Consider the following 25,734-nt stretch of genomic DNA (forward strand, 5'->3'; position numbering starts at 1 on the left):
TGATTTGTTAATCTGAGAGTTTTAATGTATGATGCCGACTGAGTGTAATTTGTGTGTGTGTGTTGGGCAGCACTGGTGGGGCCGTCTCTCCCCTGTATTGGTGTCTCTCTGGCATCGCCTCACTGACGGACAGCCCCTGCCTCAGCAGCTGCAGGTCCTGGCTGATTGTCACTTGTGGGTCTGCAGGTAAAACAGGATCATGCATACATGCCTGTGTATATAGACAGCATTTACTGATAATACTCCTTTACTAAATATTTTGACTTTTATTTCAGTAATTTTTTTTGCGCAATGAATGATTGTGTTCTTTGTCCTGTCTCCTTGGCAGTTCAAAGGATGGAGTGTCATGCCCTGTCCCCTCTGCCCCGCCCCTGCTCCTGGCAGCTTGTCTGCACTGTGTATGGGAAGGCCAGGGGAGTGGCAAGGGCATCAGGACAAGCCTGGAGATGTTGGGACAGCTGACAGAGCACCACAGTCAGGTAAGTACACTTCTCTTCCCTATCACCAAGTGTTTCAAACTTAACCTCGATGTTTGTTCAAAAGGTTCACTAGCCATGTTTGTAAGCTTTGATGGAGAGGACACAACACCGCCAATTGAGAATCTATTTCACACCACATAAAGGAGGTCAAAGTGCACAGAAAAAAAATCCCCATTTACGTAGGTTTCTTGGGATATATTATTGGAATGTATTGGCAGTTGTGACACATTAGTAAGACACTGACACTCACATGCTCAGAACTAACCTTTGGCCTCACACAAACACAGTTTCTTGTTCATGATTCAGGAGTAGAGACACTCAGATGATTAGGGAACCAACTTTCTATTTCTATTAGAGACGTGATCATTGTCACGAGACTCCATTTTGTCATTAGTTAGTAGACACCAGGGAAACTGCCATGTAACCTCAAATAATTTGTGCTGCCATTTGTCCCCAGCTGCTGGTGTTTCTGCTGTTCCTCTGTGTGACTGACCTCCTCACAACTTTTCTCACGCCCCAGGTACATTTACATTTAGCATACGCTCTGATCCAGAGCGACTTACAGTTAGTGCATTCATCTTAAGAAAGCTAGGTGATACAACTACATATCACAGTCATAGTAAGTACATTTTTACTCAAAGTATTTATTAGCCAAGTCAGTGCTAGTAGGAAAAGATAAGTACAAGTGTTTTTGTGGGAGGGGGGGGTTGCTGTGGGATTTAGTCAAGATACTGAAGAGGTGGGTTTTCGGAAGATGGGCAGGGACTTGGCTGTCCTGACGTTAGAAGGAAGCTTGTGAAACCATTGGGGTACACCATTCCTACACCTTAAGGCCAGGAGTGTTCCTGGCTAGGGCACATGGGAACTCCTAGCCCAGTGGTTCCCAAATGTTTTGGCCCACGACACCATTTTTTAATTGTTTTTGTTGTTGCCCGCACCATGTAAAAAAAAGTTTTGTTATCAATGGCCAATGTTTACGTTTTTAATTGGGGCTATGACAGTCTATTATATATCAGTCAGACTGTACTTTTGACAGTATTTTAATCTGAAGGAAGTATGGTTTGAAGTGACAGAAATGCATCGGCAAGTTCAGAAGATCATCAGGCAATAATTTATGAACTTCTGTGTAGAAAAGAACATCATCATTGATGTTCTGTTTCCTCTCCAGTCTGTTCTGAGTCCTGCGCGGCTACAAGTTCCTGGGAGTCTTATCTTTCACTGATAGGGCCATATGTTGTAGCTTAAACTGTTGAAAAGATAGAGTCACATTTGTAGGAAGAAAACAGAAACCGCTCTGTTTATTACAACTGCATCTAGCTGCTACTGGAGGGACGTAACCCTGGTTCTTTGAACCAAACGTGTTTTAAAAAAAATATATATATATATAAATATATATTTCAGAGTTTCTCTCGCGATCCCATTTTCAAATCAGGCGACCCCTAGTTTGGGAAACGCTGTCCTAGCCCTACATACTCATCAGTGTAACAGTAACATATTCAACAGACTAAAACAACTTTTCTGCTAACAAAACATCACAATTCCAACATTTCATACAACTTTTGTGTGACATGCTACATAGAGGGTGAAGGGCCTACAGAGAGCTCAGGAACTCTGTAAAGATATCCTGACTGTCCTTGTGGACTCTGCTGACTGGCTGCTACTATTCAAGTCACCTTGCTCTGGTACAGTATATAACTTGCTTATTTACAGTAGCCTCTGGCTTTGAATATGTCCCATTTTGTGTCTCTGTAATATTATATTTGGTATTTTATAATATTTTGTTTTTCCTATTCAAGAAAAAGGCCTATACCAGCCTGTGGCCGTGGTAACGTCAGATGAATACACAAGACTGATGCCTTTAGCCTTTTACAGGTATATTTACTTGGTGGTCAAACTGTTAGTGTTGTCATCCATTTTCTTGTTTATATGTGAGATGTGTATTGTTTCCCTGCCAGCCTGGTCCCCCATCTTAACTCTGAGGTATTGGAGAAAACAGTGAAGGTCCCAGGGTTCCTCCACACTGCTGTGCTCTGCTACTCCTCCCTTATCAAGCTCTTTATGGACGGCCAGACTCCCTGCCCTGTGACCGAGCATCTGACTGACCAGGTGAGCTTATTTTGATATGCAGAAAAAGCTGCACTGTGGTTGACTGGTATGTGGTCACCAAACTACTGACAGTGGCGTTTTTCTGAACCCAGGTTTTGGTCTCGCAGATGGACCCCTCATATATTCTGACCAGGGCCCAGCAGGTCCTTCTGAAGACTATATCTCTGACATCCCCAACCTCACTGTCTCAACATCAGCTGAACCAGGTAACACATTTGTGCACTGACCACCCAGAGTAAGGCTGATCTCAGTCTGTGTAGTACTGGGTTGAAATCAGATGGATATGATACATTTATTTGATTTTCACAAACATCGCACAGCTACAGCCTATGACTTCTTTCTGGGCTTTATCTCGCATCAGACTCCATTTTTTACCAATGGCTCTCAAAACCCCAAATAATGATATATCCTGATACATTCTTTTGAACTACACAATACCCTACTTGTGACTCTTTCTCTCTCCTGTTCCTAGCTGGAGGCCTTATGTGTTGATCTGGACCCGGAGGTGGCAGCAGCTCTGGTCTTTCACCTCAGCTCTTCCAGCCTCAGCCCAGAGCTGGACTTCCTGTGAATGGATGGATATGGGGCTACAGGCACACCATGGACTGTTAATGACACTAACTTGGCTTCCTTCATGAACAAAATATATAAAAATGATTAGTATGGGTGCGAGAGGACTTGGTCTTTGTCCTCCAATGAAGAATATACTTGGATAGCTACATTATAATGTTGCCTTTAGGTTTATGTGGTTGGCAGTTGTATTTTAATTCTGTCTGTGTGTGGAAGGGATTGTGGTTTTGGGAGCGCAGTGTATATTCAGCATTGTAGAAGATACATGTACACAGAAGAGCCTGATCACTTGTATAGCTGTTTAAGTTTCACCAGCCCTTATGAATGTTGTAAGGAATAAACTTCCATCAAATATCTTAATTTAAAAAAGCATTGATCTACACTTTCTCATCATTCATTTTCCACTATCAAGTATGCTGTGGGTTTAGAGCAGGTATGGGGAAAGTGGTGAACCCCCCCCCCCCATTTTTAGGAACTGTTGGGGTCTCAACATACTGAGAGTTAGAATAGTATTATACACAAGGTGCAATTTTGTAATTTGGTTGTGCATCAGCAGTTTCTCTAGTTATGTCAGTCACAGCCAGTCACACAATTAGCCCATGTCAGCAAAAAATAAAATGGTCTAGCGGCCAGCACAGTCTAAATGTGTGGTTATCATGGTCGAATTACCGACCGGGGGGCCACTGTTGATTTTGTTGCTCACTCAGATATTTCAAAACTGCAAAAGTTTCTCTCAACCCTATGGCAAAATAGGTGGAATTGCAGGAAATAAGCTGTAAAACAGAACATTTTTCTCTACGCCCCATGGCAAAACATGTAGAAATGCACAAAATTAAAACTTCTAATTTTTGCATGTATGGGTGTGGGTAGGCAGACCTACGAGTCACTGCGGCCCCTCATGAGCAGTGGTGGAAAAGGTATCCAATTCTCATATTTGAGTAAAAGTAAAGATACCTTTTAATAGAAAATGACTCAAGTCAGTCACCCAGTAAAATACAAGTATTTGGTTTTAAATATGTAAAAGTACAAATAAACCAGATGGCATTCAAAATGTAACAAGTACTTTTGGGAGTCGAGTAAAAAGTACATTATTTTATTTAGGAATGTAGTGAAGTAAAAGTTGTCAAATATAAATAGTAAAGTACAGATACCCCCCAAAAACTACTAAAGTAGTACTTTACACCACTGAGTTCATATTGTTCTGTGGCCCCAGTCAGTTGCCTATTCCTGGTTTAGAGCATGAACTGTACAAGTCAAATCAAATGTTATTGGTCACACACATATTTAGCTGATGTTATTGTGGGTGTAGTGAAATGCTTGTGTTCCTAGCTCCAACAGTGCAGTAGTATCTAAGACTTCAATACACACACATCTAAAAGTAAAATAATGGAATTAAGAAATATATAAATTAGGATGAGCACTGTGAGTGGCAGACTAGAATACAGTATATACAATTGAAATGAGTACAACAGTATAAACATTAAAAGTGACTAGTGTTCCATTTAAAGTGACCAGTGATTCCATGTCCTGTTCAATTAGTCACTGTACCCATGACCATTCTATACCAGACTCCTTATATAGAGGCTCAAGGGACGTTGTGTTCATCGCAGCTCCTTGTCGGTCACGGACCTAATCAAGTCTATCAACCGGTGTATGGGTTCAGTTCCCCAGTCTCTGATGGTCCATATGTTGGTTGTTGGAGGGGCTGTCAATGTTTCCTCTGACAGCTGTGAGGGGATGCACTGTGGCCGTTGAGGTTGGGGGCCTTCTCAAAGCGCTCCCCACACAGTTCACATGCAAATTCCAGATCAGCCTCTGCCTTGTTTGGTCATCTTAAAGTAAAGACAAAAAGGCTTAGTGAGGGTGCCAAATACAAGCTTGAATTCTTGTGCCCCTATCCATCCCTTCCATTATTACAGACTCACCCAAATCATACCACATAATCAAAGACTTGGCTAACTCCTGACAGACTCACCAGTGCTTGAGCCCCTCACAACACAAATCAGCAGAACCTTGCCTCCTGATATGAGCTTAATCTCCCCCTGTAGTGGCTTGACCCCCGAGTGGCGCATCTGGTGCAGACAGGTGTTTCCTCTGCTTAAAGGTCTGACCACATTGGTCACAGATGTAGTTCCCCAACTCTATAAAAAGGATAATGGTCTAACTTAATACCAACACACTCTGGCAGCATCCCAAATGGCAACCTATTCCCTTTATAGTGCATTACTTTTGATCAGGCGACCAATCAGGCTTTCTAAAGTAGTGCACAATATAGAACTAGGGTACCCTTTGGGACAGACATCTCTCTGTCTCCAGTAAAAGCGCTGTCCAGTCCAAACCTACCTGTGTGAATGAGTTGGACGTGTCGCTGCAGGTAGCGGTCAATCATGAAGACCTTGTTGCAGCCAATGGTGAGGGCAGGGCTGCTCGCAGACCTCTTCATAGTGCTCCTTAATGTGTTTCTGTACCCCAGAGACAAAACCGCACTCACAAAACGGTAATATACCAACAGACATGTTCATTGTCATAAGAGGATAAACAGTGCTGTAAGGAGGACTTGAATCTGACCTTAATGCCCTCCGCTCCTTTAAAAAAAAAAAAATTTAACAGATAAGCAGCCTGGGTATGGACATTTGTAGATATTGGGCAGCTCCTCTCTGACAACCAAAAACAAACATGGATACTACACCTAATTTCAATTGCTACTTTTATTCTGGTTCTCTTCTTCGGGGAAGCAATTCTGCAAGGCATGGGAAAAGGAAGAAAACACTGAAGATATCAAAGCCACGATGCCCTTTTTCCGCTAGTAATAAGAGATCTTTCTGTCCACTGATGTGTTATTTTGGTTTGATATGCAAAATAGATAGAACCAGGGCATCATGCACCCCAAAAATCTGCGGGGGGCACAAAGTACTTGGATGGCTGGGGGGGTGGTGTTTGGAGAATTTAGCATTTTTAAAACAGCTTTTTCCTGCAATCTAGAGTCATAATCATCATTATGCTTAATTCTTTGTAACGAAACATGTATATTTATCTGCATATCTAAGCATACCTCTTGAGCTGTCTGTATCCTCCACCCTGGTTAAAAAAAAATATATATATATATGCTTCTCTGCTAAATTCTGGGTAAAAGATTGAAAGGAATGTCAGTCTTATTCAGTACATTTAGCTATTGCTTGCTTTTCTAGTCTACCAACCTTGCCAGCAGCCATGCCAGTTAAGACAAGCTAGCTACTCAAACTTGATTGATAGACTGAAATGGCTTCTTGGTAGCTAGTTATGAGGTTGGGAACCTATCTGGGCTAGCTCAAGTCAGCTTCATAAAATTGCTAGGTGGCTAGTAGTATTACAGAGAAACAACAATTATTTTTAATCAGGACAAATCTGAAGGGGCACGTGACCCTGTGCCCGCTATGGGCATGTCGCCTCTGGCTAGAACCCACATTAATCCACTCACTACTTCTCTAGATATGGCTCAAATAATTCAGAGGATACACTTTTCCTTTTCTCTTCTAACTCATCCTCGCTGGACACGTTCCTAAGATTTGACACAACAGCCTATAGTTTAACCAATCTTAACTTTCCATCACTGTATAACTTGAACCATGTTTTTCATTGTTCACCTTCCAGTAGGGGATCCCTCTCAATGTGTTCAGGGTTTGCTCTGGGCTTTGTGGTCTGTGTCCCCATTCCGTAACTATGTCCATCCACACACCCCCAGACGGCACTTACTGAGCCCCAGCACTGCCTCTCCAGCACTTCTTTCAGGTCAGGGCAAGAGCGGCAGTCCTCTGCATGGTGGTGGGCCCAGGACACCAGGCTGTGGAGACACTTGGGAAGGAGGGGATGGAGGGTGCTGGTAAAGGAGAGGTGGTTGTCAGGTTGAAGGTAAAAGAAATGGTACAATTGGTAACAGTGGTTATAACCATGAAAACCATATCTGCCTATCAAAATCTGGTAATCATCTTGTCCTGATGGAATGTATCCACTTACACAACAAGATGGGATCCACCGTTCATTGAGAGCCCTCTGAACTCTTCCTGAAACCAAAATCAATATCATGTTATGGTTTCACTGCTGTTTGGGGCCAGATTTGCAGACTGGCTCATTGCTGACCCTCGTAGTTTTGCAATCGCTGCTCTCTACATTGTGACATTACAGTTGGTTGCCGTTTTTCTCACCTGTCTCTGGTGTGCACATTCACAGAGGGCAAGATGTTAACCCTCTGCATAAATATGAGCATATTGTGTGGCACTTGAATCATTTTGTGTGGCAGGTCTTGCAGACAAACTGAGTGACGTGGATCACGGTTCAGTGGCACTCCAACTATGCCCTGAAAGTCTATGTATAAAAACAGTTTCCCTGGCCACTTGTCGAAGGCATGCTGCAGCCCCCGAGGTGAGAACTTTCCATGACAGAATGCAGTGCTGAGTCTGCCCATACCTGTAGGATCAGTCAAGGAAGTAGGTTGCATTTGAGAACGTTTAACAGCTGATACTTTACCTTATGGAGGTAAAACACCTGACAACAACCTATCATTGACCTCAAAATCTAGACTGCTTGTCAAGAATTTTGAAGGGGACTCACAAGATTTATTTGATCTATGCTGTGGACGCTCATTCCCTTCTGTCGCCACAGCTGACACTGCTGTGTTCAATTGTAATATTGCAGATCTGTCACTGATGGTGAAGTTATCTTTGCAGCATTATTATTGGTTCTTCCTCGCCGCCCAACATATTTCTTGACCCCCGCAACTAACTGTCTGGCTTCTCTGTCCTGCTGCCACATCGGAAAACCGCGCTCGCCTCACTCTCTTCTTCATAACACAGTCCTGAGAGAATAGGGAGGATCCTAAAGGAAAATCATATCAATATAATGTGGCAGTAGCTTTCAAAGTAACTTGAGCCTTAAATGGGAGCTATTCATAAAGCTGTTTATTACCAAAGTTGGCTTGAAAGCTGCAGCTGCGACTTCCAATGAGCAGAACACTATTCGCCTCAAATTCTATCAGTCATATGTAGTTTAACCACTTCGTTGGTGGTTTAGTAAAATATCGTTAAGCACGAACTGGTAACGGTTTATATTTTAAACAACAAAACCCGGAAGTAGTACGAAAATAATAAACATCAAAGAACCACCAGACTTCAGAGTGCATATCCGGAACATTGATTGGCCGCAGTTGGCGCTGCGTTGCAATGAAGCCCCTTCAAAATGCCATGAAAATGGCTCAAGTGGCTATACAGCTGGACGCGGGGAACCGACAAAAGGTATTATAATGTATATATATATATCAATAGAGTTACAATTTCAGTGGCAAACGAGTTATATAGCCAGGAGATATATGCTTTATCGTTGATGTAAACAATCCACAAAATAGGCGGGGCTATCCGATGCCAGCTGCAGTCTATAGTGTGTGATTGCGGCCTTAAATTCGGAGGTTTCTTGCTTGTGGGCATTCCTGCATTTGCAGGAACTTCCCATTTGTTCCTGCTTGTGTTTAAGTAACTTTTTTATATTCTAGATTTCCCTGATTGTCCATGGGATTAAAATGTGGGTCAAAAGGGAAATAAAAGTATTATCAGAGGTTTTTTTCCGTTTAGGCTATGCCATCGTTGTAGTATTATACATGTGCAACGTTTTATCTTAAAATGTATGTGTAATCTGATGCGTCGGATAACAGATGGGTGCTTTTAGCAACGCGGGTGTATTACACTAGTGTTGCCCATTCTAGATGTTTAGAATGCCTGACCCTAGATTTATGCTTGTTTAGACCTAGCTGCACTGGGGTCGGAAATGCAATTGTGGTTACATTAAAACACCTGTAATCAGATTACAGATACTTTTGAAGAAATATTATACTTTTTATTTTATTTAACCTTTATTTAACAAGGCAAGTCAGTTAAGAACAAATTCTTATTTACAATGACGGCCTAGGAACAGTGGGTTAACTGCCTTGTTCAGGGGCAGAATGACATATTTTTACTTTATCAGCTCGGGGATTTGATCTAGCAACCTTTTGGTTACTGGCCCAACACTCTAACCACCTGCCGCCCTCGAGAAAAAAATACTTGTTCCGCCTTAGCGAGGATGACCACAAATCAGAGACCACTATGATTACACACCAAATGCGTTTTATGGATTGTGGGAAAAGGGCAGGAATATCCTTTTGTAGGCTACAGTCCGAGGTAGGTATTCCAATGACAGGGGTGTAGCCTACAGTCGATACAGATATCAATTTATTGATATCTGCATAGCGCATTGATGTGAATCACACTGCTGATCTTTCGTTTAGCTATTTGCGCCTTACAGATTGTTGTGGATGGCTGTTCATAAATGGGTATTTTTAACTAATAATGGTTGAATTGCAGAAATTAAAGCTGCCTATCAATCATTGTTTTTGCGACAAACGAACATCCAATAAAAAATGACCTCTTGCAGCAAGTTTGAGGGAGTTCCGCTCGGTTAAAACTATTTTGCTAATAGACATAGTACCAGTCAAAAGTTTGGACACACCTACTCATTAAAGGGTTTTTCTTTATTTTACTATTTTCTACATAGTAGACATCAAAACTATGAAATAACACATGGAATCATGTAGTATATTTGAGATTCTTCAAAGTAGCCACCCTTGATGACAGCTTTGCACCCTCTTGGCATTCTCTCAACCAGCTTCACCTGGAATGCTTTTCCAACAGTCTTGAAGGAGTTCGCACATATGCTGAGCACTTGTTGGCTGCTTTTCCTTCACTCTGCGGTCCAACTCATCCCAAACCATCTCAATTGGGTTGAGGTCGGGTGATTGTAGAAGCCAGGTCATCTGATGCAGCACTCCATCACTCCCCTTGGTCAAATAGCCCTTACACAGCCTGGAGGTGTGTTGGGTCATTGTCCAGTTGAAAAACAAATGATAGTCCCACTAAGCGCAAACCAGAAGAGATGGCTTATCGCTGCAGAATGCTGTGGTAGCCATGCTTGTTAAGTGTGCCTTGAATTCTAAATAAGTGTCACCAGCAAAGCACCACCATACCTCCTCCATGCTTCACGGTGGGAACCACACGTGGAGATCATCCGTTCACCTACTCTGCTTCTCACGAAGACACGTCGGTTGGAAGCAAAAATCTCCAATTTGGACTCATCAGACCAAAGGACATATTTCTACCGGTCTAATGTCAATTGCTTGTGTTTCTTGGCCCAAGAAAATCTCTTGTTATTGGTGTCCTTTGTAGTGGTTTCTTTTCAGAAATTTGACCATGAAGGCCTGATTCACACAGTCTCCTCTGAACAGTTGATGTTGAGATAACTCTGTTAAGCATTTATTTGGGCTGCAATCTGAGGTGCAGTTAACTCTAATGAACTTATCCTCTGCAGCAGAGGTAACTCTGGGTCTTCCTTTTCTGTGGGGATATCTTCTGTATACCACCCCTACCTTGTCACAACACAACTGATTGGCTCAAGCATATTAAGAAGGAAATAAATTCCACAAATGAACTTTTAACAAGGCACACCTGTTCATTGAAATGCATTCCAGGTGACTACCTCATGAAGCTGGTTGAGAGAATGCCAAGAGTGTGAAAAACTGTCAAGGCAAAGGGTGTCTACTTTGAAGAAACTCAAATTTAAAATATATTTTCTTTAACACTTTTTTTTGGTTACTATATGATGTGTAATTTCAGTTTCACTATTATTCTACAATGTGAAAATAAAGAAAAACCCTTGAATGAGTAGTTGTGTCCAAACTTTTTATTGGTACTGTACATGCATATTTCCAAGTCCTATTCTTGAAGGTCAAGGGGTATTACATTAATTGGAATGACTGGAAATCTGACAGACATGGGTTTTTAATGTAATGTACAGGTACCCCCTGTATATAGCCCTCTATTGTTATTTACTGCTGCTCTTGAATTATTTGTTTTTCTTAGCTCTTATTTTTTTTTGGGGGGGGGGGGGGTATTTTCTTAACTGAGTTGTTTGTTAAGGAATTGTAATTAAGCATTTCACTGTAAGGTCTACACCTGTTGTATTCGTCCATGTGACAAATAACGTTTGATAAAGATAAAACCTAATTGTATTATTTTCTGTAGTAGAAAGCAATGGGTTAGAAGAAGCCTACATAACTACCCCATAAAGTAAAATGCAACATCCATTTATAGCCAGCTATGTGAACTCTAACATTGATTTATCCTGCAATAAATGTTGTTCAATTGGTAACATACATTTTTGTATTCTTCTAATGCCTCAAAAAGTAATGAAAAGTAATCAGAAGTTTTGGATTACCCAAATTAACATTTACGTTATTGAATAATTACAATTTTGGACAGGTAACTGGAACAGATTACATTTAGAAAGTAACCTACCCAACCCTGTATGCCACTGTACTCCAAATTTGACCTTTATCCACACTGCTCTATCGAGAAGATTGAAATACTGCTAGTTTTCCGGGAAAACTGCCCTTTTCGTCCTCATGCAAGCTAGCATTAGCCACAACAGCCGTTATGGAATGGCACATCGCGTACCACGACAAAGGAGCTGATTGGCTGTGGTGGCTACTGCTAGCTAGCATGAGGACGAAAAGGGCAGTTTTCCAGTAAAAAGAGCAGTATTTCAGTTTTTTTCTATGGATCAGTGTGGATAAAATGTAAATAGTCCGGGTGGATTAATTGTTCAGCAGTCTTATGGCTTGGGGGTAGAAGCTGTTAAGGAGCCTTCTGGTCCTAGACTTGGCACTCCGGTTCCGCTTGCCGTGTGGTAGCAGAAAGAACAGTCTATGACTTGGGTGACTTGAGTCTTTGACAGTGATGTACTGGGCCGTACGCACTATCCTCTGTAGCGCCTTACGGTCAGATGCCGAGCAGTTGCTATACCAGGCGGTGATGCAACCGGTCAGGATGCTCTCGATGGTGAATCTGTACAACGTTTTGAGGATCTGGGGACCCATGCCAAATCTTTTCAGTCTCCTGAGGGGGAAAAGGTGTTGTCGTGTTCTCTTCACAACTGTCTTGGTGTGTTTGGACCATGATAGTTTGTTGGTGATGTGGACACCAAGGAATTTGACACTCTCGACCCGCTCAGTCCCGTCGATGTTAATGGGGGCCTGTACGGCCCTTCTTTTCCTATAGTCCACAATCAGCTCCTTTGTCTTGCTCACATTGAGAGAGGTTGTTGTCCTGGCACCACACTGCCAGGTCTCATCGTTGACGGGGATCAGGCCTACCACTGTTGTGTCGTCAGCAAACTTAATGATGGTGTTGGAGTCGTGCCTGGCCACTCATCATTTGCGCCAACAGTTTGGAAACATAAGGAACGTATCTTTTATCATCGAAAATTTATGTAAAAAAATTACTACACACCTTTATATGGTTAGGGTTCCCAGCACGGCCATATTTCCATGTTCCAGCACTTGTTTATGGAAAACAGATGGAAGACAGTCGACTAGCTGCGCTAATTAGCTATCTGCGTCTTCGAACACCTTTGTGTAAACGGAAGATGGACGCCACAAACGTGTTGTCACTGAAAAATACTGTCGCCTGCAACTGTGTTAACCTTAAGTGTATATTTTGCAATCGTGAAATTATTTGGATGTGATATGAAAGTAGTCAGCATGTAACGTTAACAAAACTGCGGGACAGCAGTGCATAGCTGGTAGTGAAGAACACTGTCTACCGGTGTCCTAGCTAGCTAGCTACCGGTGTCACCCCGTCTCCTGTCTGTGTAAAGTTACCGCAGAGCTAGCTAGCACTCAGTGACCGCGTTTACATGCACACAGTATTCTGATAGTAGTTCATATACCGCTTAAGGTCTTTGTCGGGATAAGCTGTTTACATGCACCTTTGCTATCACGCTCATGAGAATCCCAGTATCCATGAACAGAATATTCCTCATAAGTACAGTGCATTCGGAAAGTATTCAGACCCTTTTTACACATTTTGTTACGTTACAGCCTTCTTCAAAAATGTATACACATTTTAATTTTTTTCATATATTTTTCTTGGTCACCTCCCTTGGTCAGGGAGGTGACCAATAACCCGATGGAGCTCTGTCAGGGTGACCAGAGTTCCTCTGTGGAGATGGGAGAAACTTTCAGAAGGACAACCATCTCTGCAGCACTTCACCAATCAGGCCTTTATGGTGGCCAGACAGAAGAAACTCCACAGTAAAAGGCACATGACAGCCTGCTTGGAGTTTTCCAAAAGGCACCTAAAGGACTCTCAGGCCATGAGAAACAAGGTTCTCTGGTCTGATGAAACCAAGATTGAACTCTTTGGCCTGAATGCCAAGCGTCACGCTTGGAGGAAACCTGGCACCATCCCTCCGGTGAAGCATGGTGGTGGCAATGTCTTGCTGTGGGGATGTTTTTCAGTGGCAGGGACTGGGAGACTAGGCAGGATTGAGGCAAAGATGAACAGAGCAAGGTACAGATATCCTTGATGAAAACCTGCTTCAGAGCACTCAGGACCTCAGACTGGGATTAAGGTTCACCTTCCAACAGGACAACGACCCTAAGCATACAGCCAAGACAATGGAGTGGCATTGGGACAAGTCTCTGAATGTCCTTGTGGCCCAGCCAGAGCCCGGACTTGAACCCGGTCGAACATCACTGGAGAGACCTGAAAATAGCTGTTTAGCGAGGCTCCCCATCCAACCTGACAGAGCTTGAGAGGATCTGCAGAGAAGAATGGGAGAAACTTCCCAAATGCAGGTGTGCCAAGATTGAAGCATCATACCCAAGAAGAGTTGAGGCTGTAATCCCTGCCAAAGGTGCTTCAACAAAGTACTGAGTAAAGGGTATGAACACTTATGTAAATGTGATATTTCATGTATTATTTTTTTTGTAACACAATTGCAAAGATTAAAAAAAAAGTTTTTCTTTGTCATTATGGTGTATTGTGTGTAGATTGATGAAATTATAATTTTTTTTCATCCTTGTTAGAATAAGGCTGTAACGCAACAATGTGGGAAAAGTCAAGGGGTCTGAATACTTTCCGAATGCAGTGTATATGGGTTAAATGGAATAGTAACTGAAATATGGATACTGACATGTAGGCCTTTAACCTCACATGTAGCGTAATATATTATTAGCTCCTGCAGAATTATGCATTTCTTACAGTGACACTATACAACAAAAATGTATTTTGTCTGAGGAAAAGGAGTGGAGAAATATGATTTCTTTCTTTCAGCATCTCTTGCGACGATGCGAATGCAAGGGTAATGTGTTTTCTTTGAAACTGTTATCCAAGCAGACAGTATTTCAACAACAAAATATGCACCCAAGACAAACTGCATTCTTATCAGAAATGTGTCTTGTCATTTTTCTCAGCTTTTCATTTCCTTTAAACCAGTCAAACTGATGACATTTTGCAAAGGAACAGTCTTTCCACTGTTTTGGAGTTAGTGTGTTTTCTCCCCAGTCCCTAAACTAAACAGACAACTTCACTGGTGTTAACTATAGATTACTAATGCATGCATTCATTCTATCGATGTAAGACATTATTCCGGTGAACACTACTTTATTTAGTCTTCTAGGGCAGGTATTCCCAAACTGGGGTATGGGTACGCGCAATGCAGTCGGGGGTACGCCAAATAAAAATGTGATTCTCATAAAAAAATGTAAAATAGTTTTTTTCACATTTTCAAACAAGCTGTCAGGAATTCCGTTGGCAGCAAGAGCCTCTCGGCGGATGCTGTAGTGTACCTAAGTGGCGTCGGGAGCCATGACAGGGAGACATAGTGGAGTGGTAACGCGCGTGCAAGCAGTTGCTCCCGATGCCACTTGGGTACACTGCAGCATCCACCGAGAGGCTCTTGCTGCCAAGGGAATGCTTGAAAGATGTTTTGGACACTACAGTGAAAGTGGTTAACTTTGTTAAAGCAAGGCCCCTGAACTCTTGTGTATTTTCTGCACTATGCAATAATATGGGCAGCGACCATGTAACGCTTTTACAACATACAGAAATGCGCTGGTTATCAAGGTTGTTATTTTTTTTAATTGAGAGTTGAGCTTAACATTTTCTTTACTGACCATCATTTTCACTTGTCTGACCGCTTGCATGATGACGAGTTTCTCACACGACTGGCCTATCTGGGTGATGTTTTTTTCTCGCCTGAATGATCTGAATCTAGGATTACAGGGACTCTCCGCAACTAAATTCAATGTGTGGGACAAAATTGAGTCTATGATTTAGAAGTTGGAGCTCTCTCTGTCTGCATTAACAAGGACAACACACAGGTCTTTCCATCATTGTATGATTTTTTTTTGTGTGCAAATGAACTCAAGCTTACGGACAATGTCAAATGTGATATAGCAAAGCACCTGAGTGAGTTGGGTGCGCAATTACGCAGGTACTTTCCTGAAAAGGATGACACAAACTGGATTCGTTATCCCTTTCATGCCCTGCCTCCAGTCGACTTACCGATATCTGAACAAGAGAGCCTCATCGAAATTGCAACAAGCAGTTCTGTGAACATTTTAATTTAATCAGAAGTCTCTGCCAGATTTCTGGATTGGGCTGCACTCAGAGTATCCTGCCTTGGCAAATCGTGCTAAGACGCTGATGCCCTTTGCAACCACGTACCTATGTGAGAGTGGATTCTCGGCCCTCACTAGCATGACAACTAAATACAGGCACAGACTGTGTGTGGAAAAGGATTTAAGACTGAGACTCTCCAATACAACCCAACATTGCAGAGTTTGTGCATCCTTTCAAGCACACCCTTCTCATTAACCTGTGGTGAGTTATTCACAATTTCCGATGAACAAATAAGGTTTTATATGTAAGATTGTTAAATAAAGAGCAAAATTATTGATGATTTTTTTGTGCCCTGGTCCTATAAGAGCTCTTTGTCACTTCCCATGAGCCGGGTTGTGACAAAAACTCACCTTCATTCTTATGTTTAATAAATGTATAGTGTGTGTGTGTGTGTGTGTGTGTGTGTGTGTGTGTGTGTGTGGGAGGCTTACAATGATGGTAAAAAAACATTTGAGAGTGTGCTAGAGGGGGTACCCAGCTGGAGGTTGGGGTACGGGACTATAAAACATTTGGGAACCACTGTTCTAGGGCAACAAGTTATGACAAAAGAAAAGCTGCATGTTTCACGCTATAGTTGACAAATAAATGGCCTACCAAATGTCGGAAATTATAATATAGCTTACTAAATGTCGGAAAGTATAAGCCTAAACTTTAATTTAAATGTAAGTAAATTAATTATGGTCTGCACAATTATCATGGTGGATCGAACTGCACAGGTAATTGCGGGCTGAAATCACACCCTTCTCTGCAGTGGCAACATGTAAAAAAAAATGTTCACTGTCATCATCACTGTAAAATAAAAAAATGTAACTGCTGCAATATCATTTGTTACAGTAGTTGCCCTGTTGGTATTATGTGATAATGTTCTATCTATACGTTTTAATGCTATTATGTTTCAACTGTTGGAAGTTTACAGCTGTCTTTTTCTCTCTAGGAAGCTTACTGTGAATACTTGAGGAGTATCAACTTCATCTCCCACGCACTTCTGGAGGATGCTGAATCAAGGAGTAAGATGAGACTTGGACTATATTCCATTATGCAAAACTAAATAAAGGACAATTCATACATCTCCTTTCATTCAAGATGTGCTCTGTAAATGACAGTTCTTGTGATGCTTTCAAGATGGGACTGCAACTACATCTTTATGGCAGTCACTGGCTGTGTTTATTGTACATTTCTTCACTAACTGATATTTTATTTTCTCTTTCCTCGCCCAGAGGAGGAGGAGATGGTAGCAGTAGAGGTGGAAAAGATGTTGAGGCTAGCTGAGCAGTGTTTGGAGAGAGTCAAGTCCTTCGTAGGAAAGAGAGATGAACCCCCTACCCCTCCCTCTTCCACCACCACACCAACCAACTCAGCAGCACTCAGCCTGACCACAGCCTTAGCCCCATCTGTTGCAGTAAACCCTGGAAAGATTGGTAAATATATTTATCCTCAAATTTTGCTATGTTTTTCAAATTACTTTTTCCCAGAATGTATCATCCTCCTGTCCCTCCTCCAGTTTTGCCACAACCACAAGAGAAGATTATTGACTCGGGGCCTAAATATAACCCCAGGCCTGGACACCGCAGAGTTCTCTCTGAGGGTGGAGGGGAGGTCTCCCTCTTCCTGCCCCCAGAAGTCTTCCAGAGGTTGCAGACAGTGGAGTCACAGGACACCAGGAAGTGAGTTATCATAGAAACTGAGGACTAAACAATCGGGGTGCAAATGGGGAAATATAAATAGCCCTTCAGTGACAGCAGAAGGACTCTGTTTACAGTATTCATGAGACGCCTTCATCAGAAGTCAATTAGAGAATGGTTGTCAATGTAGAACTTTTTTACGTTGTCAAAGAGGCGGGTGACTAAATAATCTACATGTAGAATGCAGCCCCCTTGTGAAAACTAAGCGAATTGCAACAACTCAGCCTGAATTCAAACAATTCTCCCCCTCTCCTAGCTTTACTCCCCTCACCCACTTTTGCGTCTCCCCGTCCCCTCCCCCACATTTGCATCTTTTTACTCTCGGTTTTTAACACCAGCTTCAAACATCTGAAAATACAATATTTTGGGTTATTTAATATATTTCACATCGGTTTAGATGTACAATGATTCTCTACACTATACTTGCTTGTTTTGTCACAACCTGACATTATTAAAACCAGGAAATGGCAGAGCGAATTCTACTACCCAAGTCTGCCATTGTTGACTCTGCTCCTGAGGAGATTACCAAGCCTCTGTGAGACACTGATGGAAGAGAGGGAGGGTGCAGCTTTCCCATTTGACAACATCTTTTGTTGTCAAATAGGAAGGCTGCACCATCAGAATGCAATTTTGTATCGGTCCAAAATATTTGTTTTGTGAATAAAATTCCACTATTACTGCAGATACTGAGTGCACAAAACATTAGGAACACCTTCCTAATATTGAGTTGCACCCTCTTTTTCCCTCAGAACAACCACAATTCGTCGGGGTATGGACTCCACAAGGTGTCAAGCGTTCCACAGGGATGCTGGCCCGTGTTGACTCCAATGCTTCCCACAATTGTGTCAAGGTGGCTGGATGTCCTTTGGGTAGTGGACCATTCTTGATACACACGGGAAACTGTTGAGTATTCAGACCCCTTCTCTTTTTCCACATTTTGTTACTTTACAGCCTTATTCTAAAATGAAGAAAAAAAATCCTCAGCAATCTACACACAATACCTCATAATGGCAAAGCGAAATCAGCTTTTGGGATTTTATTTGCAAATATATTACAAATTAAAAACATCTAATTTACATAAGTATTCAGACCTTTTGCTATGAGGCTCAAAATTGAGCTCAGGTGCATCCTGTTTCCATTGATCATCCTTGAGATGTTTCTACAACTTGATTGGAGTTCTCCTGTGGTAAATTCAATTGATTGGACATGATTTGGAAAGGCACACACCTGTCTATATAAGGTCCCACAGTTGACAGTGTATGTCTGAGCTAAAACCAAGCCATGAGGTTGAAGGAATTGTCCATAGAGCGCCGAGACAGGATTGTGTCGAGGCACAGATCTGGGGAAGGGTACCAAAACATTTCTGCAGCATTGAATGTCCCCAAGAACACAGTGGCCTCCATCATTCTTAAATGGAAGAAGTTTGGAATCACCAAGACTGATCCTAGAGCTGGCTGCCCGGCCAAACTGAGCATTCGGGGGAGAAGGACCTTGGTCAGGGAGGTGACTAACAACTCGATGGTCACTCTGGTAGAGCTCTAGAGTTCCTCTGTGGAGATGGGAGAACCTTCCAGAAGGACAACCATCTCTGCAGCACTCCACCAATCAGGCCTTTATGGTAGAGTGGCCAGACAGAAACCACTCCTCAGTAAAAGGGACATGACAACCTGCTTGGAGTTTGCCAAAAGGTCCTTGATGAAAACCTGCTCCAGAGCACTCAGGACCTCAGACTGGGGTGAAGGTTCACCTTCCAACAGGACAACCACCCTATGCGCACAGCCAAGACAAGGCAGGAGTGGTTTCGGGACAAGTCTCAATGTCCTTGAGTGGCCCAGTCAGACTTGAACCTGATCAAACATCTCTGGAGTGACTTGAAAATAGATGTGCCGCAACGCTCCCCATCCAACCTGACAGAGTTTGAGAGGATCTGCAGAGAAGAATGGGAGAAACTCCCCAAATAAAGGTTTGCCACGAAGACTTGAGGCTGTAATCGGTGCTTCAACAAAGTGGGTCTGAATACTTATGTAAATATATTTCTAGAAAAGGCCCATGGAGTTGGTGGAATAATCCTTTAATTCATTGCCACTTACTCAGCTGGGCCAGGGGCGCTTTCATTAGGTCAGGTGGAAATGTCCGACAGATCTCCACTCCATAAAAGGAGGAAATTGCCATCGCCTGATCGCGCTGCTTTCTCTTCCTTAACTCCGTCTAATCTAGAAGTTCTGTGCGTCCATGAATCCACCACAGACTACTCAGTAAATATACCACTTTATGGTTAAAGGAATTCCTGCCTCAGTCTCATCCATTCGTCTGTCACCTGACCTGTGACCACCTGTTCACCCTCACTGTCAGTCATCCTACCTGTCCAGCTACCCACACAGATTCCACTAATCTTTCAATGGTCCCTCGAGCCAGATGATGACGGAACCAAAGACGGGTGAAAAGGAAATGAAGGGGGATAAGGAAGAATTGTCTTCACTGGAAGGAAGGAGAAAGGAAGAGAGCAGCTGAGGGAAAGGTCTTGGAACAAAGAAATGATCCAGGAGCTAAGCCTATTCTATTCAAGTGTTTGGAGTGGTCCAGTGAAAGATTAGTGGAATCTGTGTGGGTAGCTGGATAGGTAGAATGACTGACAGTGAAGGTGAACAGGTGGTCAGGTGACAGAGGAATGGATGAGACTGAGGCAGGAATTCCTTTAACCATAAAGTGGTATATTTACTGAGTAGTCTGTGCTGCATAACAAAGGAAACAGAATAACATGTATCCAATCAAATTCATAATCACAAAGATCAAATCATAATCATTCATTATTAACATAATTAGGTAATTCAGCAATTCAGTTCAATAAGAAGTCAATAGGAATCATCCTTGAGTCATTTAGGCTCGTAACTATTTATCATAAATCATGAAAGAATAATACAAACAATTATCGGTTATTCAATCTATAATCACCATTGGTTGGATATCAGAGTCGATCAGTTCAACAAACAATGACTTTCTTATTTCATCCTTTCAAGTGTCTTCATGTGTACATGTAATTTCATTACATATTAACCATATCGATTGCATAGTTGGCCTATTATGATCCGTAGGGCCGTGATCATTGACCATTCACATTACACAATATGTTTGAAGCGTACGCTCCAAGCTGCGCTCCGCTGTAATAACTCTAAATAACAACTGATGGCCCACTCTCCCGACCGCAACAGATAGTTCAGATGAAAGGTAACAGATTCGGTGGATTCATGGACGCACAGAACTTCTGGATTAGACAGCGTTGAGAAAGCTGCGCGATCAGGCGATGGCGATTTCCTCCTTTTATGGAGTTGAGATCTGTCGGACATTTCCACTTGACCTAATTAAAGTGCCCCTGGCCCAACTGAGTAAGTGGCAATGAATTAAAGGATTATTCCACCAACTCCATGGGCCTTTTCTACAGCCACCCTGGAAATTTGTTAAATTCCACACTCCTCAAAAAAGGCTCATTGCTCCCTGTCCTCTGTCATCTCAGGGAGAGGAATTAGTCGGGCAACTGGCCGGATATATGTCCGGTTCTTTACCTGGATCTCCACTGATCTAACACGACCGTCGGTCCCAGGCATGGTCTTAGTGATACGGCCCACTGGCCAGGAGGCTCGAGGCAGCTGAGGGTCCACCATCATTACAACTTGGCCAGTTTCCAGGCTGGCCATTTCTCTCCGCCATTTCCCTCTGTGCTGTAGACTTGGTAGGTAATCCCGACTGAATCGGGCCCAGAAATGGTCAGCCAAGATCTGGCTGTGTTGCCAACGAGGTTGGTATCAGCATACATGGCTTGAGGAAGTGACGCATCTCGGCGTCCCATCAAGAGCATATTCGGTGTAACCGGATCGGGGTCAGCGATATCTGCAGAGATATCCCAAGGGTTTGGAGTTCAGTATCCCTTCCACCTCTATCAGGACGGTCTGCAAGACAGTTTCAGTGACCGTTTGGTCCCCCAGGACGACTCGTAAGGCCGTCTTTACAGATTTGATCTCTCGCTCCCATGTTCCTCCAAAATGAGGAGCTCCTGGAGGGTTAAATTTGAATGAGATTTGTTGTTCCATCAGCTGATCCTGGAGGCTAGGTTCCATGGCTTGGAAGGCTTCCTCCAACCTGGCTTCTCCTGCCTTGAAGTTTGTGCCTCTGTCAGCCAGGATCTCGTAGGGTTTCCCCCGTCGGGAGATAAACCGCCGTAGGGCCATGAGGAAGGCTTCAGTATCCAAACTCTCCAGTAGGTCCAGGTGGACACATCTAGTGGTCAAACACTTGAATAGAATGCCCCAGCGCTTTTCCACTCGATGACCTAGCTTGATCGTCAAGGGGCCAAAGCAATCGACTCCTGTTGACCAGAAGGATGGTTTGAGGAGGCGCAAGCGAGCAGGGGGTAAATCTGCCATTTTGGGCACAGTGGCTCTGGCCTGCCATCTCTGACATTCCACGCAGGCGTATTGGTGCTTACGAATGGCTCCTCATCCTCCAAGTATCCAGTACTCCCGCCTCATTTCCCCATAGACTCTCTCTGGCTCTGGGTGGAGAAGCCTCTCATCATAACTCTTGATGAGGAGCCTGGTAATAGGGTGTCTGGAGACAAGGATAATTGGGTGGATAGCATCGGGATCCAAAACTTCTGCTTGGCGCAGCCTCCCTCTGACTTTGATCACTCCAAGGATTTGATCATATTTCATTTTTTAATATTTTTTTTATATAAATTAGCAAACATTTCCAAACCTGTTTTTGCTTTGTCATTATGGTGTATTGTGTGTAGAATGAGGGGGAAACTATTTAATACATTTTAGAATAAGGCTGCAACATAACAAAATGTGCAAAGTCAAGGGGTCTGAATATTTTCCGCCGGCACTGTCTCAAGGCTTAAAAATCCTTCTTTAACTTGTCTCCTCCCTTTCATCTACATTGGTTGAAGTGGATTTAACAAGTGACATCAAGGGATTATAGCTTTCACTTGGAGTTACCTGGTCAGTCTGTCATGGAAAGAGGCGTAATTTTTTGTACACAGTGTATATTATGGATTTCTTTCTTAATTACTTGGTTAGTGCAGAGTATTTTAATACTGCAGAACTGGAATGCACATAGTGTGCCCACCCCAGTTGTAGACTTGATACTTTTTAAACCTTTGGTAAGATGTGACAAAACGTTTCTGTATGTTTTTGTGTATATGAAAGGGAGCTTACACCCATAGAGGAGGCATCACGGTTGAACCAGAAGTTGAAAGCAAATTGTGAAGCTCGTCTGGCCCGACTGCCCCCTGCTCAGGCCCGTACACAGAAGACTTCTCTGGTCAGTCTTTGTGTTTGTGTGTTATGTCACTTATACCAAACAGACACCATATTCAGTTGAACAAAGTTTGTATGTGTGTGTGTCAAACGTTTATGTAGAGGATATAACGTCTGTGTGGATATCACAAACTTTCTTTTTAGCTTTGTTCACACATTATTAAACTTAGAATGAAAGTAGCAGCAAGTTTATAACAAGATCCCTCAATTTATCACAATTGAAATGTCATCCAAAGTAAAGCAGAAAGGTTGTGAAATCCACACAGCTGTTATATTCACTACACATACTGTGCACGGGAACACACACACTTGAGTACCAGATGTTGGTATAAAATCAAAGTTGGACCCAACAAGAGCTCAGGAGGGAAAATGGTGGAAGTGCAGGTTGATTCTGATGGTGCGCAATTGAATGAATTAATTGAGAATGAATGGAAAACGGAATGAATGGAAGACGGAAGAACTTCGGTTTCTGGTAGGAGTGCAATTTGTCAACAATGATCAATTTGAGGTCACAAATATGTTAAAGGAGGCATTAAGAAAGGTAGTCAGAGGGACCAGGATTGAGGGATGGGTGAGGTTGAGGGGCAGCTCTTGAGGAACTGTGGGGGTGGGGATCTTGGAGGGCTGGTGGCCTGGCGGTTGGGAGCTTGGGCCGGTGGCTGATGGATCGCTGATTCGGGTCCCCGTTGTAGACCTTGTGGGAGATCTGTCGACGTGCCCTTGAGCAGGGCGTTGACCCTGGTTGCTTCTGTGTGTCACTCTGGATGTGAGTCTGTTAGATGACTAATGTGATGTAGTTGTTGAGCGGCTTCACTACAAGTATATTGTATGTTCTAAATAGTCACAAAAAAAAGGATAAAAAGAGAAAGAAAATGAAAGAAAGAAATTAGCATACAAAAATATTTAAAGTAACTACATTGTCAAATAATAGTGTAGACATCACAGTGTGCAAAGTTGTCATCAAGGCAAAGGTTGTTACTTTGAAGAATCTCAAATATAAAATATACACTGCTCAAAAAAATTAAGTGAACACTAAATTAACACATCCTAGATCTGAATGAATGAAATAATGTTATTAAATACTTTTTTCTTTACATAGTTGAATGTGCTGACAACAAAATCACACAAAATAATCAATGGAAATCCAATTTATCAACCCATGGAGGTCTGGATTTGGAGTCACACTCAAAATTAAAGTGGAAAACCACACTACAGGCTGATCCAACTTTGATGTAATGTCCTTAAAACAAGTGAAAATGAGGCTCAGTAGTGTGTGTGGCCTCCACGTGCCTGTATGACCTCCCTACAACGCCTGGGCATGCTCCTGATGAGGTGGCGGATGGTCTCCTGAGGGATCTCCTCCCAGACCTGGACTAAAGCATCTGCCAACTCCCGGACAGTCTGTGGTGCAACGTGGCGTTGGTGGATGGAGCGAGACATGATGTCCCAGATGTGCTCAATTGGATTCAGGTCTGGGGAACGGGCGGGCCAGTCCATAGCATCAATGCCTTCCTCTTGCAGGAACTGCTGACACACTTCAGCCACATGAGGTCTAGCATTGTCTTGCATTAGGAGGAACCCAGGGCCAACCGCACCAGCATGGTCTCACAAGGGGTCTGATGATCTCATCTCGGTACCTAATGGCAGTCAGGCTACCTCTGGCGAGCACATGGAGGGCTGTGCGGCCCCCCCCAAAGAAATGCCACCCCACACCATGACTGACCCACCGCCAAACCGGTCATGCTGGAGGATGTTGCAGGCAGCAGAACGTTCTCCACGGCGTCTCCAGACTCTGTCACATGTGCTCAGTGTGAACCTGCTTTCATCTGTGAAGAGCACAGGGCGCCAGTGGCGAATTTGCCAATCTTGGTGTTCTCTGGCAAATGCCAAACGTCCTGCACGGTGTTGGGCTGTAAGCACAACCCCCACCTGTGGACGTCGGGCCCTCATACCACCCTCATGGAGTCTGTTTCTGACCGTTTGAGCAGACACATGCACATTTGTGGCCTGCTGGAGGTCATTTTGCAGGGCTCTGGCAGTGCTCCTCCTGCTCCTCCTTGCACAAAGGCGGAGGTAGCAGTCCTGCTGCTGGGTTGTTGCCCTCCTACGGCCTCCTCCACGTCTCCAGATGTACAGGCCTGTCTCCTGGTAGCGCCTCCATGCTCTGGACACTACGCTGACAGACACAGCAAACCTTCTTACCACAGCTCGCATTGATGTGCCATCCTGGATGAGCTGCACTACCTGAGCCACTTGTGTGGGTTGTAGACTCCGTCTCATGCTACCACTAGAGTGAAAGCACCGCCAGCATTCAAAAGTGACCAAAACATCAGCCAGGAAGCATAGGAACTGAGAAGTGGTCTGTGGTCACCACCTGCAGAACCACTCCTTTATTGGGGGTGTCTTGCTAATTGCCTATAGTTTCCACCTGTTGTCTATTCTATTTGCACAACAGCATGTGAAGTTTGTCAGTGTTGCTTCCTAAGTGGATAGTTTGATTTCACAGAAGTGTGATTGACTTGGAGTTACATTGTGTTGTTTAAGTGTTCCCTTTATTTTTTTGAGCAGTGTATTTTGATTTGTTTAACACTTTAAAAAAAAATGTAGTTACTACATGATTCCATACGTGTTATTTCATAGTTTTGATGTCTTCACTATTATTCTACAATGTAGAAAACAGAAAAAACAAAGAAAAACCCTGAAATGAGCAGGTGTGTCCAAACTTTTTACTGGTACTGTACAACTAGGAATAAAGTGAATAGTCCACATGACAGATAATAAACAGTAGCAGCAGTGTATGTGATGACTTGGGTGGCTGGAGTCTTGGAAAACTTTTAGGGCCTTCCTCTGACACCATCTGGTATAGGGGTCCTGGATGACAGGGAGCTCGGCCCCAGTGATGTACTGGGCAATACGCACTACCCTCTGTAGCGCCTTGCAGTCGGATGCCATGCAGTTGCCATGCCACACGATGATGCAGCCAGCCAAGATGCTCTCAATGGTGCAGCTGTAGAACTTTTTGAGGATCTGAGGGCCCATGCCAAATCTTTTCAGCTTCCTG

At 43.1% G+C, this 25,734-nt stretch overlaps 2 protein-coding genes and 1 long non-coding RNA gene across 6 annotated transcripts in view; 2 read left to right on the plus strand and 1 right to left on the minus strand.

Moving 5' to 3' along the window:
- Positions 1-3,525, plus strand: part of fanca (FA complementation group A) — a 33,955-nt gene extending 30,430 nt beyond the window's left edge. For 2 of the 3 annotated variants that reach the window (XM_014124304.3, XM_045688160.2), the window contains exons 35-42: positions 71-186; positions 329-479; positions 937-999; positions 2,059-2,161; positions 2,276-2,351; positions 2,435-2,585; positions 2,678-2,791; positions 3,058-3,525. In XM_014124304.3, the coding sequence (XP_013979779.1) occupies positions 71-186; positions 329-479; positions 937-999; positions 2,059-2,161; positions 2,276-2,351; positions 2,435-2,585; positions 2,678-2,791; positions 3,058-3,156 (873 nt within the window). In that variant the 3' untranslated portion in view covers positions 3,157-3,525. The remainder of the gene's footprint in view (positions 1-70; positions 187-328; positions 480-936; positions 1,000-2,058; positions 2,162-2,275; positions 2,352-2,434; positions 2,586-2,677; positions 2,792-3,057) is intronic. The other variant, XM_045688159.2, reaches the window with a different exon arrangement.
- Positions 3,526-4,227: 702 nt separating this feature from the next.
- Positions 4,228-7,957, minus strand: LOC106560945 (uncharacterized). Its single transcript, XR_014379076.1, has 6 exons — positions 7,743-7,957; positions 7,149-7,195; positions 6,888-7,011; positions 5,499-5,617; positions 5,131-5,296; positions 4,228-4,987 (listed from the first exon to the last, which is right to left on the minus strand). It is a non-coding gene; the product is annotated as an uncharacterized LOC106560945 (long non-coding RNA).
- Positions 7,958-8,256: 299 nt separating this feature from the next.
- The window catches only part of vps9d1 (VPS9 domain containing 1), a 31,274-nt gene continuing 13,796 nt past the window's right edge, over positions 8,257-25,734 (plus strand). For both annotated transcript variants that reach the window (XM_014124301.3, XM_014124302.3), the window contains exons 1-5: positions 8,257-8,422; positions 16,614-16,686; positions 16,897-17,097; positions 17,181-17,343; positions 22,563-22,677. In XM_014124301.3, coding sequence (XP_013979776.1) covers positions 8,351-8,422; positions 16,614-16,686; positions 16,897-17,097; positions 17,181-17,343; positions 22,563-22,677 — 624 coding nt within the window. In that variant the 5' untranslated portion in view covers positions 8,257-8,350. The remainder of the gene's footprint in view (positions 8,423-16,613; positions 16,687-16,896; positions 17,098-17,180; positions 17,344-22,562; positions 22,678-25,734) is intronic.

Source organism: Salmo salar, chromosome 10 (assembly GCF_965601325.2).
Source record: "Salmo salar chromosome 10, fSalSal1, whole genome shotgun sequence".
Lineage (NCBI taxonomy): Eukaryota > Metazoa > Chordata > Actinopteri > Salmoniformes > Salmonidae > Salmo > Salmo salar.